The following is a 13,020-nucleotide window of genomic DNA, read 5'->3' as shown; positions in this document are numbered from 1 at the left end:
TAGGCTACTTAAGCTGTTTCTGCCTGGGCTGTTTATAGCTCTCAACCCAGCCCCTCTCATCAACACCAAATTCACAGGACATTTTTAGAAATAAATTAAGAAGTTCCAGAGCCAGCAGAGGCTGATGACTGTGCTTTGCAGGGTGACACCCTTATTCTCCAAGAGAGGGCAGTGCTACCTCAACACAGGCCAAAATATCACCATAGGACAGCGTCCCAGTCAGGGATTCGCTGTACAATAGTCCAAATTCACTGAAGCAACTTTGCATTGCTCCGATCTACCTACAAAGGCTAGTAGGACACACCTGAGTATACCCCAGAGGTTTGAAAACATTGGGCTAAATGCAAAAATGAGTCTAAAGGAGACTATGCTAGTGAAGCTTACACCTTGTTCTGGCTCTATTAAGGACTTGATTCTTTGTTGCCTTGAACCTTGCATAGTCATTTGTACCAGTGTAAAGTGGGTGTGATACGCTACCAAATTAGAATGTTAATGCTGTATGCCCACTCTGCACTGGTGTGAATGACCATGTAAAGTGCAGGGCAGTGGTCAAACAGGCCCTCAGTATGTGATTACACCAGATCAGACTCATAAGTAAGGCTCAGAGGGCCAATTTCCCTCTCTTCCTGTTGCTGCGTGAAAGACCCACATCAGAACCAAAGACACAAGTACACAAAATAAACAAACTCATTAAGATAGACAGAGGCATTGTTTTCTCTAATCTTTTTCAGTTTATAGTCACCTCAGGTTACATGTGACAGCAGCCGGCACAAGAAATCCTCAAAGTGTGATTTTAAGTTGGTAGAGTTTCTTGCAAATTGATTTACAATTCCCTACCACACAGGGGCCAAATTAGCACCTGGGGTAAGCAGGTACTTGTTCATAAAATCATAGAATCACAGTGGACATTGCCTGTGCCAGCACTGATTTTGTCCTGGGGTGCTGTGGTTTATAGTATACTATGCTGAGAAAATTAGCAGCATATCAACAAACTTTGAAAAGTGTGATACAAAATAATAGCACAAAATAACACAGATTGGGATGGATCAAAGCAAGACCTGTGATACATCTAGTTACTTGAAAAGCCATACTGTAGAAATGGATTTTAATATAACCCAGTCAGATTTAAGTGCCCATTCCCTGATTTATAACAAAAAGGAAAAACAACAGGACTTGGATTCCATCTGGGACAAAGACTTGCTCTTCAGAGTGTCTTCTTTTCTTCCTAAGCACACTCACATTAACTTCTTCCATCCAGTTGGGATCTGACCTTAGCAGCCAGGCCAGATACATTCATTTCCTTGCCCACGGATGCTTCCATATAAGGTGATCTCTCTTTTGCTGTTGAGCAGGATTTCTATTTGCTCAAGTTCCTTTCCACTCTGATTTGCTGGCTTTCATGGTTGAGCTCCCCTCACAGATTCACAAGGCAGTCATACATGCAGTAGTGTCTGTAAGGGAGAGTAGGGCTGTGACACTTTATATGGCACTCAAACCAACTCCTTCTTTACCTGAATACTCTTCATCCTCTTGATAAAAATGAATGGGACTGATTCTGTGCTGGGCCTCCTGACAGACACAGCCCAAGGGGTGATGGCAAACCTGGCTTTAAGCCACCTTTGTGTTGCCTTGATTTTGGGCCACTGTGGGGGGCTGAAATAGTTTGTGCTGTAAGGTAAAAGAACCTCAGCAGCAGCCTCCTTGTGGCTGTACCACATCCCAGAATCCTCATAGCTCTGAATGCAACAGGCACATCCCCTCATTGGGACTGGCAAAGGGGGACTTATGTCGCCTCTATGCTGCTCCAGCATGGGGAATTCTCCCCTGGTCCTTTGTGGCCCCTATATACCCCCAGAACAGCCCGTAGGGGCCAGAATTGGCACTAATAGCTCCATAGGAAGAGACTCTCCCCCTGTGTAGTACAAATACTCTAAACACTCAGTTGAGGAAAAGAGAGCTTAAAAAAATTTAGGAAAACATGTGAAAGGAAAGTGAATCTCTTCCAGTAACTAGTAAATAAACAGGATTACTAAACTCAGTATAAAGACTACTAGTAGGAAAGGAACATGATCTAGTTTTTAAAAGGGCAAAACAAAAGGAAGTATTTGTTCACACAACGCACAGTCAAGCTGTGGAACTCTTTGCCAGAGGACGTTGTGAAGGCCAAGACTATAACAGCATTCAAAAAAGAACTAGATAAGTTCATGGAGGACAGGTCCATCAATAGCTATTAGCCAGGGATGGTGTCCCTAGCCTCTGTTTGCCAGAAGCTGGGAATGGGTGAGAGGGGATGGATCACTTGATGATTACCTGTTCTGTTCATTCCCTCTGAAGCACCTGGCATTGGTCACTATCAGAAGACAGGATACTGGGCTAGATGGACCATTGGTCTGACCCAATCTGGCTATTCTTATGAAATCTATGCACTAGTCTTTTCAGGATTGAGATATTATACAGGTATAAATCAAGAGTATCTCCTTTTCTGTTAATAGAGTCACACTAGAATGAGATGAGAATTAAGTTCTCCACCTTGGAAACAGAAAACACAGCTCACATACAGCATATCAGAAAATAAAATAAGACATACAAAGTTAAATTCTTTACATTTGCAAATCAATTTACACACCCTGATTCTGAAAAAGAATAAACATTAGAAGGGGATGATTAACAGATTGCAAGCTATTTATTTTTCAATACAACTGGAATCATTTTGGAATTCCAGAGCTGATAAAATTGCAAAGACTGGTATATGCACCCACCTGCCTGAAATGGGTTACACGGTTATTTTCGCCAACGTGATTCATATCTATTTGTTAGCAATTATGGACAGTCAGATACTTGGGTAATCAGGTCCAAATGAAAAAGAAAACCAAAACAAATGTCCTCATTTTACTCCTTTGTCAAATGAGAGAATTTCTTGGGCCTACAGGCTTAATTCAATAATTCTCCTAAAGCAATTTGTTACCTCCTGATGAAAAGGGCTCAATGGGAGGCCGAGTTACTAATAAGCCCCAGCAGAAATGAGGACTGACTGTGGTGAAAGGAAAGGTGCTGGAAGCAACCCTAGAGCTCCGCTGGATGAAGCCCACTTCTGGCCAGGTCAGAGGCAGCCCAGCTGGTGATACACACTGCAAAGTGGGCAGCTCACGCCCGTGTGCCAGGTGGAGTCACAGCTAGGGGAGCGCCCAGGCAGGGTTGCCAATGGGGGGGGGGGGCCCCACTCCGGCTCCACCTTTACACCGGCTGCAATTCGCGCCTGCCCCTGCGGGGGAAGCAGAGAGAGCACTGCCTCAAGCTGCGCATGCGCCTCTCCTCCCCGGCTTGGAGGGCAATGGCCCGTTCCTGTGCGCCAGCCGTCATATACGCCACGTGACCGGAAGTAAGGGTTCCACTCTGCCCTAGCAACCGTTACCAAGGGCTTGGTAACTAGGAGAAAAACTCTTGGGGAGAAGGAGAAGGAGGAGGGGGGAACGACAACGGGTAGCTGGGGCAGGAGGTCAGGTAACGGGGGCCGGGGTGAGGGGGTGGGGCCTTGCGGGGAGCAGCGCCGAGGTTCCTAGCGGCCGGCCCCGGCGGCTTTGGGGTAGATGCAGCCGTCCCAGCCGTCCCGGTTGTAGGGAGTAACACGGGGAGGCCCGGGCAGCCATGGGGGCGTGTCCTGCTCTGGAGAAGGATCCGGGGCCCCCTGGCATCCCGGAGGTCGGTCTCTGTTGCAAGGAAGAATACAGAGGTTCCCGGCAGCCAGTGGGATCAGGTCCCTCTGTGAGAATTGATATGGGGTCCCCCAGGTCCCCAGAGGAATCGGTCCCTGCTGAGGGTCCCCATCAGTCTCACTGTACAGAGTGATGAGACACCCCCCCTCGGCACTCAGAGGGGAGGGTCCCTGCTTTGGGGAGGATATGGGGTCCTCTGTCACCCATAGGGATCCGTCCCTGCTTTGGGGAGGATATGGGGGGAGGGATAGCTCAGTGGTTTGAGCATTGCCCTGCTAAACCCAGGGTTGTGAGTTCAATCCTTGAGGGGGCCATTTAGGGATCTGGGGCAAAAATTGGGGATTGGGCCCTGCTTTGAGCAGGGCGTTGGACTAGATGACCTCCTGAGGTCCCTTTCAACCCTGATATTCTATGATTCTATTCTATGGGGTCCTCTGGAATGCATCGGGCTTGTTCCTTGCTGTGCGGGGAGGATCTGAGATTCCCTTGGCACCCGTAGGGGTCAGTCCCTGCTGTGGGGGAGGCTATGGGGTCCCCCTGATACCTATAGAGGTCTCTGCTACAGGGAGTGATACCCTATGCAGTAATTGCTGCCAGGGTAATGGCACACAATGAAATGACCCACAAGGGCTTCTTGAGCCCATGAACTACTTTTTGCTAGTAAATACAAATGTTTCAATGTACATTTCTTTCTGTGGTCTAAATTAAAACGTTAGGTCAACCCAACTAGGTCATTCAGGAGTGTGAAAAATCCACACTGCTGAATGACTAGTTAAATCAACATAACCACCCACGTAGACAGCTGTAGGTCGATTGAAAAATTCTACCATCGACAGTTACCCTCTCTCGGTGAGGTGGATTAGCTATCCCCATGGGAGAACTCCTCCTACTGGTGTAGGTAATGTCTACACCAGTGTTTCCCAAACTTTTTTGGCCACAGAACACTTTTTAGCCTGTTACGGAACACTTACAATATTATTTTGTAGTCGTTTGGTTTTCAAATAAAAAATTGCATGATTTATGCTCAAATATATTTTATTTTATAAAACAAAGCAAAAATACAAATTTAAAATAACTTGAACTAACAATTCTAACTGGAAAGCTTTTATAAAGTAGTACAAAAATCAAGTGCAAGAGTCAAAATTAAATTCTAGATTCTTTTGTGGAACATCTATTCACATCGTGTGGAACACCAGTGTTCCGCGAAACACAGTTTGGAAAACGCTGGTCTACACTGAAGTGCTACAGTTTCAAATGTAGACAAGCCCTCATGGTAAAAGGCAATGCACTAGGCAGGGTTTGCAGGCTTCCTGTCTTGCAGCATCCCTCTCTCCCCCCAGCTCTATGCATCCGTCACAAGAGTTTTATGGCATACAGAGGTTCACAGATTTCATTACATCTGTTCTACTGAGTGGATTTTTCCCCCTCCTGCTCTCTCTTTTGTTTTCAGGACCCAATTATGAGTGATCAAATCAAATCAATTGTTGAGAAGCTCAATAAGGAGCCTTTTAAGAAGAACTATAATTTAATCACATTTGACTCACTGGAGTCAATGCAGCTATTGCAGCTTCTCAATGATGTTCTGGGGGAGATTGACCCAAAGGTAAGGATGGAGTTTAAACATGGGCATTAGAAGGCTTGCTCTCAAGAGTGGTGGAAGCAGAAATCATGCACAAAATCTCCATTTGCAGCTAATTTTGTATATTTTATGGCATATGTTTGCTTTACATATGTAGATTGTTCTAGTCTTCGAGAGTTAAATGTGCACGTCCAGAAGAGAATCCTTTCTATCTAGTTATTTTTTGGCAAACTAGAAAATGCTGGAGACCAGCCATCTTAAATTGCTGATTAGGAATCAGAATGTGAATCTTGATCTTATTCTTACATTTCTTTCATCTAAAGGACAAAATTCTGGCTGGCCATTGGTCACATGTACAGGGTGGGAAGTGATCAGAAAGTGAACTCAGGGATGCAACTTTTACCCTTGTGCCCCACAAAGCAAAGGAGCTGGCAGTCCACAATCCATCCTCGGGTTCTATGAGTGCTGACCTATGGAGGGGAATAGGTTTTTAGATCAGAAGGTGTGGGCCATATATCTGAGTAATGATCTTGCCCACAATGTAATCGTGGCTGCTATGCACCCTGTCTTATCAGGATTACTGCTACTCTTGGCAGAAGTAATCTGTATGACTGGCAGACTGTGGGCCCATGGCCAGCCAGAATACGGGTCTGAAATAAAGTTGCCTAAGCACACACATGGGGAAAGAGTCCAAAGGGAATCAGAATTTGGCTCTTAGAGTGGTGTTCTGTATGTGACACCTCACTTATGTCAGTCACATGTTATAATATATCATATAATGGGTGGATCAAGTCCCTTCCTTTAGATCTGCGAGGCTAAGAATTTGACCTATGCATGGTAATACAGTATTTGTTTTTTTGCTTTTCAGCATGTTGTTGACATTAGAGAGGAGATGCCAGAGCAAACAGCTAAACGAATGTTGAGCCTTCTTGGTATCCTTAAATACAAACCTCCAGGAAGTATTACTGACCTGTAAGTATCAACTGGTTTACAGATAATGGCAAAATAAGTCTTTTAATTGCAGACCAATATTGAAATGATCTACTCTATGTAAAAATATTGTTTGTCTTCAGATTTTATAATTTGTTACCCGTAAGTCTGTCTTATTAATTGTTCTGCCATTGCCAATATCCTTTTCCTCGTTCAAAGAGAAAATGATACATTTGTACCAAATTCTTTCATTTTCAGACTCATTCATCAATATATCTCTATTTATAAGTTATTGTTTTGTTCTACTGTTTAAATAGTATATAGAAACTGATTGTTCCACTTAATATGCAGATGTTCTGAAAATATTTCTTCCATTAACCCCTAGGAGATGTACAGTGTATGGCACACTTAGCTTGTGGTAATAAAAAATTCAAGGGTTTGGGAGTTGCGTCTCAATCCTGTCCTTGTTGGTTTGCTCCACTGTTGTGCTACCTTTGCTTTTGTATCTTGTGATATTCAATAGGTTAGCCAGTAGAGGGTGCTGTATGACTAGTAGGGTCATCACCATCCCTTAGAGACCAGGCACATTGGTCTGTACTGCACTCATCCTGTACCACTTTGCAGGCTGGTAATCCAGGCCATTTTGAGATCTTCTAGTTTTCTGGAGGATACCTCAGAAACACAAGATCCATTGCTGCAGTCTTTGTTCACTGACTTCTGTGGGAATTCTGCCTGCATAAGGGCGGCAGAATCAGGCCCGTGGTCAGCAAACTGGCAGCAACATTAGAGAAAAGCATTAGCAGGTGGGGGAGGGAATCATAAAAATTGCTAATAGTGTTTGTTCCAAAGCAGTATTCTTTATTTGGAGACTTACTGTTTTTTATTATTATTTAGGAGTACATTCCGCCAGGGTTTAGTTATTGGAAGCAAACCTGTGATTCATCCTGTCTTACACTGGCTCCTTCAACGGACTAATGAACTCAAGAAAAGAGCCTATCTGGCACGTTTCTTAATTAAACTTGAAGTGCCAGCTGAGTTTCTTCAGGATGATACTATGGCTGACACCAACAAACAGGTAGTGTTTCAGATGAATTTGCTACCCAGCTATTATTTTAAATTAATAAAATAGGTAAAAGGAAGGGCAAAGGGATGGTTTAGGGGATTATTGCTTGGGCAGACTAAGAAAAAATGTGTTTTTAAAAGTGTGTTAGCTACACCTTTTAAGTAAGTGGTGTTCAAAACCATGTTAACACCTAATGTAGACAGGGTTTAATGCTTTTAAAAAACCATCACCAAGTGTTTAATATCTGAGCTAACATACATTTTTCCTATTCTAGACAAGGCCATGGAGTTTTTCACTGTAGGTAACTCATTGTAATCTGTCCCCAGACATTAGTGACTGCATGCCATTGTCTTCTGATTGCTTTTTGATTACTCAAGTAAAATTCATTGGTGGTCTATTCAATTTCTAGCAGACAGATATCTATGTCCTTTGGATAAACAAAGGACTTCCGTTGCCAATGCTGACATTCCAGCATTTTTTTGTGAATCTTAAATGTGGATCTTAAGTAATTAAACTGGGTGGGTCTGAAATTTAAAGCCAATGAAATGTAATTAAGATGTGTGTTCAGATTTAAATATTCTGAGCTACATAGTTAGTTAATTTCTATGCAGTATTTTTAGTGCATTTCATTAGTCATTCATAAAATCAATATTATGGAATGTTTGTAACAAGTAGCACTAAATACTTGTTATGCATCACGAAAGCTGTATAGCTGCATGGAGGTTTGGACAACCTCCCCCCCCTCTTTTTTTTTGTAACCATCGTCAATCTCTGATTTAATAACTTAAAAATAACTAAACAGAAGCAGCAGTTAGAAAAAGGAATGTAGATTGTATATTTGTTCAGTATGTGGAAGTCCTAATTTGTATAAATATCCAACTCTCTTATTCCCATTACGTAAATTGTGTGCCTTTTTGGGATTAGAATAATATAACTATATTATTAAACTAATACTGTACAGCAGTGGTTCCCAAACTTGTTCCGCCATTTGTGCAGGGAAAGCCCCTGGCAGGCCGGGCCGGTTTGTTTACCTGCCGCGTTTGTAGGTTTGGTTGATCGCGGCTCCCAGTGGCCATGGTTCGCTGTTCCAGGCCAATGGGAGCTGCTGGAAGCGGCGGTGCGCTGCTTCTTTTGCCGCCGCTTCCAGCAGCTCCCATTGGTCTGGAGCAGCGAACCGCGGCCACTGGGAGCCGTGATAGGCCGAATGTGCGGATGCGGCAGGTAAACGAATTGGCCCGGCCCGCCAGGGGCTTTTCCTGCACAGGCGGTGGAACAAGTTTGGGAACCACTGCTGTACTGACTAGTTCAAAATAGAAGCTGGAATAATATACCAGCTTTTATGCAATTTGACATTACCATGTGAGAGTATTTAAATGCTGATGAAGTTAATCAAGTTTCACTGACTGTATCTGGCTATGCAAATGTACAACGTATTTTAGGGGTAGATATCAACAATTCACATATGACTTCTTGGAAGTAGCATAGCTAATGCAGGTTTCTTTGGTACATGGGGTACTTTGCTTACTTGTATTTCTCCAATTACTTAAGCAGATGACTTGAAGAAATTACCAGTTTCCAGGCCATGCTGTCATCTGGGAATCAAATTGGCTGTAGTTTATATTAAATAACCAAGAAAACATAGACCTAAATCTCTGTGGCCAATCTTTGATGAACTTTCCCCCATGGCATTGATAGTCATGCCATCACTGAACCTATAAGCTTTCTTGGGTTGCTTGTGTGTTTCTCCTGTTGCATGTGCTGTGTGTACTCCTTCTCCAGCTGCCACTGACAGTTCCATCCAGTCAAACTGGCCAACCATACTCTTGTTATGGTCCAACATACTATACTGGGCCTTCACTCAAGTGTATCCCCCATTCATGAAATACTGAGTCTTTCCCATGTGGATACTATTGGCTTTAAGCCTCCCAACCCATAAGCTACTGGGAGATGGATCATCTGAGTGCAGCCTCTTCCCTGGATTGTGGAAAGAGGAATATGTCAAGCCACAGAAGAAAGCCAAAGAAAATACCAGCTATGCACACTTCTCCATGAGTATGTAACTATACAGTGTCTCTGGATCCCAAATGAAGAAGGATAATAGAAATGGAAAAGCCCTTCCAGATAATCTGATCATCCACAGATGCCAATGCAAGATTGTTGTTTACAGTATACTTTTCTAGGGCTTTGGCCAGTCTTGTTTTAAATGTCCCAAGCTCTGGACTTCCATCACTTCCCTTGGGAAACTGTTCCACAAGCTAACTGATCTTTGTGTATAAAAGCTTTCATTATCATCATCATCCATTTTTCTTTTATAATTATTATTTATCATTTATACTGCTGTAGTGCCTAAAGGCCACAATTTCACCCCACTTCTCCACAGCTTGTCTACACAGGATGTAACTGCATAGTAAGCCAGGGTGTGAATCTATAGCGCAGCAGTTGGCCACACAGTAATGTCTTAGATGGACAGTGCCACAGTGTACTAAAAGTTCTGTAGTGCACTTCGAAATAATCCCGTTTCAGTCAGCACTACATCAAAGCACACTATGGAACTTTTAGTGTGCAGTAGTAGTGTCCACTGTAGATTACTTCATGATAAGCCAGGTATTAATGTCCCATATAGACAAGCCCTTAGTCATGTTTCTACTCCCACCTCTTTATAAATTATTCCTTATCATCATTGATGCATATATCTTATCGTGTCTCCCTCTCTATATGTCACTTAGCCACGCTATATGTATTTCACCTTTTACTATTTTCTTGTAAATCAGTCCCTCAAGCCCTTAATCGTTTTGTTGTTGTTCTCTGAATTCCTTCCACTTTGTCGGTATGTGTCTGATATTGAAGTGCCCAGAACACAAAGTAGTATTCCAGTTGCTATCTCAGCAGAGTTATTTTGAAAAGAAAAATCACTTCACTGCTTTGTGAAATGATACTTTTCCCATATTGTGTTGAACATTCATATCTAATTTGCTCTTGCAAGGGAATAAGAGAGCACTTGCAGATCAGTTTTTAGATTTCTCCATTTTATTTAATGTCTGTGTTTCTGTGGGCATTATCTTTCCTTGGATGTTAGTTTGCATTTTTCCAAATTTAATCTAATTTTATTTCCTACCTATATTTCTAAACTCTCTAGGTCTTCTGGTATTATTTCTCTACCTGCACTTACTTGAACATTGACTCTCAGTTTAGGATCACTGGTGGGAACACAATGGCTTAGAAGTAGCATGCGGTATACTATCTTCTATCAAATCTATTGTAGTATTTAAACTGCCCCACTCACCGTAGCATCTAGCACATTGGACTCAATTCTGCAAGGTCTAAGCACTCTGGCCCCAATTACAGTCTATGGGACTATTCACATGCTTAAGTGCTTTGTTGGAGTGACGCCAGAGTGGTCAGTACCTTGCATGCTCAAGAAGCTTGTGAAACTTGTATTTGCATTCTCAGATCAAGATTTTCCTCTCTGGGCTGTTAGGGTTACACAGGAAGTGTACTCAGACCTAGGGAGAGCCATATACCAACCAACCAATGACTCTTACTGAGGACATACATGGATTAACTCCCAGTGGAGCCAAGCAAGTCTTCCTTAGAACTATGCTGGCTGCAATATGTGTCACTGAGAAAAGCATTAAAGCAGGGGAGAAATTGTGGGGTTCATGAGGGCACCCTCAAATAAAAGGTTCGCTGCAATGGTGTAATAAACGTGAATGTCTACTTTATATGTTGACTATTTTTCAGATGAGAAAACAGCTAAATGACCATGTGTTCACAGTGCTGATCTTTGTGCACATATGGTATTAATAAAAAGCAATGTAGTTATTTGAAACCTATTAGATACAGTGCTGGCTTTGAAGTTTTTCTTTCCCTTGTGTTTTGTAGTATGAAGATCTGATAGAAGCCTTTAAAAACCTGCATAAGGAATGTGAGCAGCTCAAGACTTCTGGCTTCTCCACTGCAGAAATAAGACGGGTAAAAACAAAGCAAAACCCAAAAGAAACCATAGATTTGCAACATTTTTGTCCAGATTTTATCTTAAATCTGTTTGTTTCATTTTCATCAGTTCCATGGGCCCCCTGCAGTGCTTAGTGTATACAGGTCAGCGCTAATAGATACTGCAACTTTGTTCTGCTTAGCTGGACTAGTTCTCTGCTGACAAAGGAAGAACGAGACCTAAGGTCACGCTCAGAACTGTGTCTTTTGGAGCGCATTGTGAAGCAGTGCTGCCAAGACACAGGACTGGCCTCAATAATAAGATTTTCCAATATTAATACTGCATTTCCCTCTGAACACACATTGTCCATAAAACCTCTTTCTTTAGTAATGTAGGGTAACATTTTCAGACGGTGACTTAGGAGTCAATTGAAAGCAACAGAAATGTTGAAAAGTAAACTCAATTATAGAAGTTATTTCAGTTATGAGAACCTAGGTGGTGTTATTATTAAATAAGGCTATTTTCATAAAGACCCTAATGGAGCAAAGCATGTAAGCACATGCCTAACTTTTCAGAGGGACTGCTCACATGCTTAAAATTAAGCATATGTTTAAGTGCTATGCTGGATTGTGGCCTAAATATATAGTGCCTGTTTCTCCTCTCACTTCATTGTAAAACAATGGAGAGACATCACTGTAAAGAAGGGTAAGTGAGAACAGTAATCAGACCCATGGTTTATAAACAGAGTATCTCTTTAAATGTAATTTCACTGGAAAAATGGCAGAATGCAGCTCTCTTATGTAACTGAATGCAAAACTGGAATTCAAACATCTATCTGCATAGAAGTGGACACGACAGCAGCTTTTAAGGGCATACATGTTACAGGATCAAATTTGGAATTGTCTTAATGGTTTTGTTTTTTCCTAATCATCAAAGAAATCCATGTGCTCACATTTTAAATAGGCACAGTAATTACATGGTGAATGCTATGCTGTCATCTAGCCTGTTCTACATAAAGATTGTGAGGGTTGGAGTGATAAGACGAAAGAGAGAGCGGGACTAGAGCCTTGGATGATCAGACCATGAATCAATGAAGTTGCAAGTGTATCAGTATGTAAAAGGACAGATTCCAATTTTGCTTACTCCACGTTTACATGACTGTAACAGAATCTGGCCCAACTCCTATATTATAATATAATATTGTAAGTACATTAGAATTTTGTTTATTTTTGCTGCTTTGTAGGATATCACTGCAATGGAAGAGGAGAAAGATCAGCTCATCAAGAGAGTGGAGCGTCTTAAGAAGAGGGTAATGAGAGAAGTAACATTGTAACATTTCAGTGTCACAGTCCTTGGCTTGCAACTCTGATTTAGGAATGCAAACAAGGATTAAGATGAACATGCTGTATGTCTGAGGAAGGAATTGAATAACTAATTGACGGAAAGGGAATCTCCCTCGGCGATAGTCCAAAGTTTTTAAGGACCTTGAATCCAGTGCCTTACTGTCATCTCTAAGTAGCAATATATATGGAAAGGAAGTGCTAAGTGGCTTTGTGGGACATATGATCACACTAATTTATTTCTCAACTATCTGACAGTAATGTGCACTATTTATCCATGTGCTGTAGGTGGAGACGGTGCAAAACCATCAACGAATGCTTGAAATAGCAAGACAGCTTCGAGTAGAGAAAGAGAGAGAAGAATCTTTAGCCCAGCAGAAACAAGAACAAAAGAATCAGGTATCCATGTAAAAGCAAATCTGTTAAACATAAGGAAATAGATGTTTGGCTTTATATGGGGA

The 13,020-nt window shown here is 42.1% G+C and overlaps 1 protein-coding gene across 3 annotated transcripts in view; it reads left to right on the top strand.

The window, feature by feature from the left end:
• The first annotated feature begins 3,417 nt into the window (after positions 1-3,417).
• IFT81 (intraflagellar transport 81) overlaps positions 3,418-13,020 on the top strand; it is a 66,593-nt gene continuing 56,990 nt past the window's right edge. Inside the window, exons 1-7 of one of the 3 annotated variants that reach the window (XM_073312628.1) lie at positions 3,418-3,496; positions 5,164-5,316; positions 6,161-6,264; positions 7,117-7,297; positions 11,168-11,257; positions 12,463-12,528; positions 12,848-12,958. In XM_073312628.1, coding sequence (XP_073168729.1) covers positions 5,173-5,316; positions 6,161-6,264; positions 7,117-7,297; positions 11,168-11,257; positions 12,463-12,528; positions 12,848-12,958 — 696 coding nt within the window. In that variant the 5' untranslated portion in view covers positions 3,418-3,496; positions 5,164-5,172. Of the gene's footprint in view, positions 3,502-3,556; positions 5,317-6,160; positions 6,265-7,116; positions 7,298-11,167; positions 11,258-12,462; positions 12,529-12,847; positions 12,959-13,020 lie in introns of those variants that run through there. The other 2 variants (XM_073312629.1, XM_073312632.1) reach the window with 2 other exon arrangements.

Source organism: Lepidochelys kempii, chromosome 15 (genome assembly GCF_965140265.1).
Source record: "Lepidochelys kempii isolate rLepKem1 chromosome 15, rLepKem1.hap2, whole genome shotgun sequence".
Taxonomy (NCBI): Eukaryota; Metazoa; Chordata; order Testudines; family Cheloniidae; genus Lepidochelys; species Lepidochelys kempii.
This window is presented reverse-complemented; position numbering and strand designations above follow the sequence as displayed.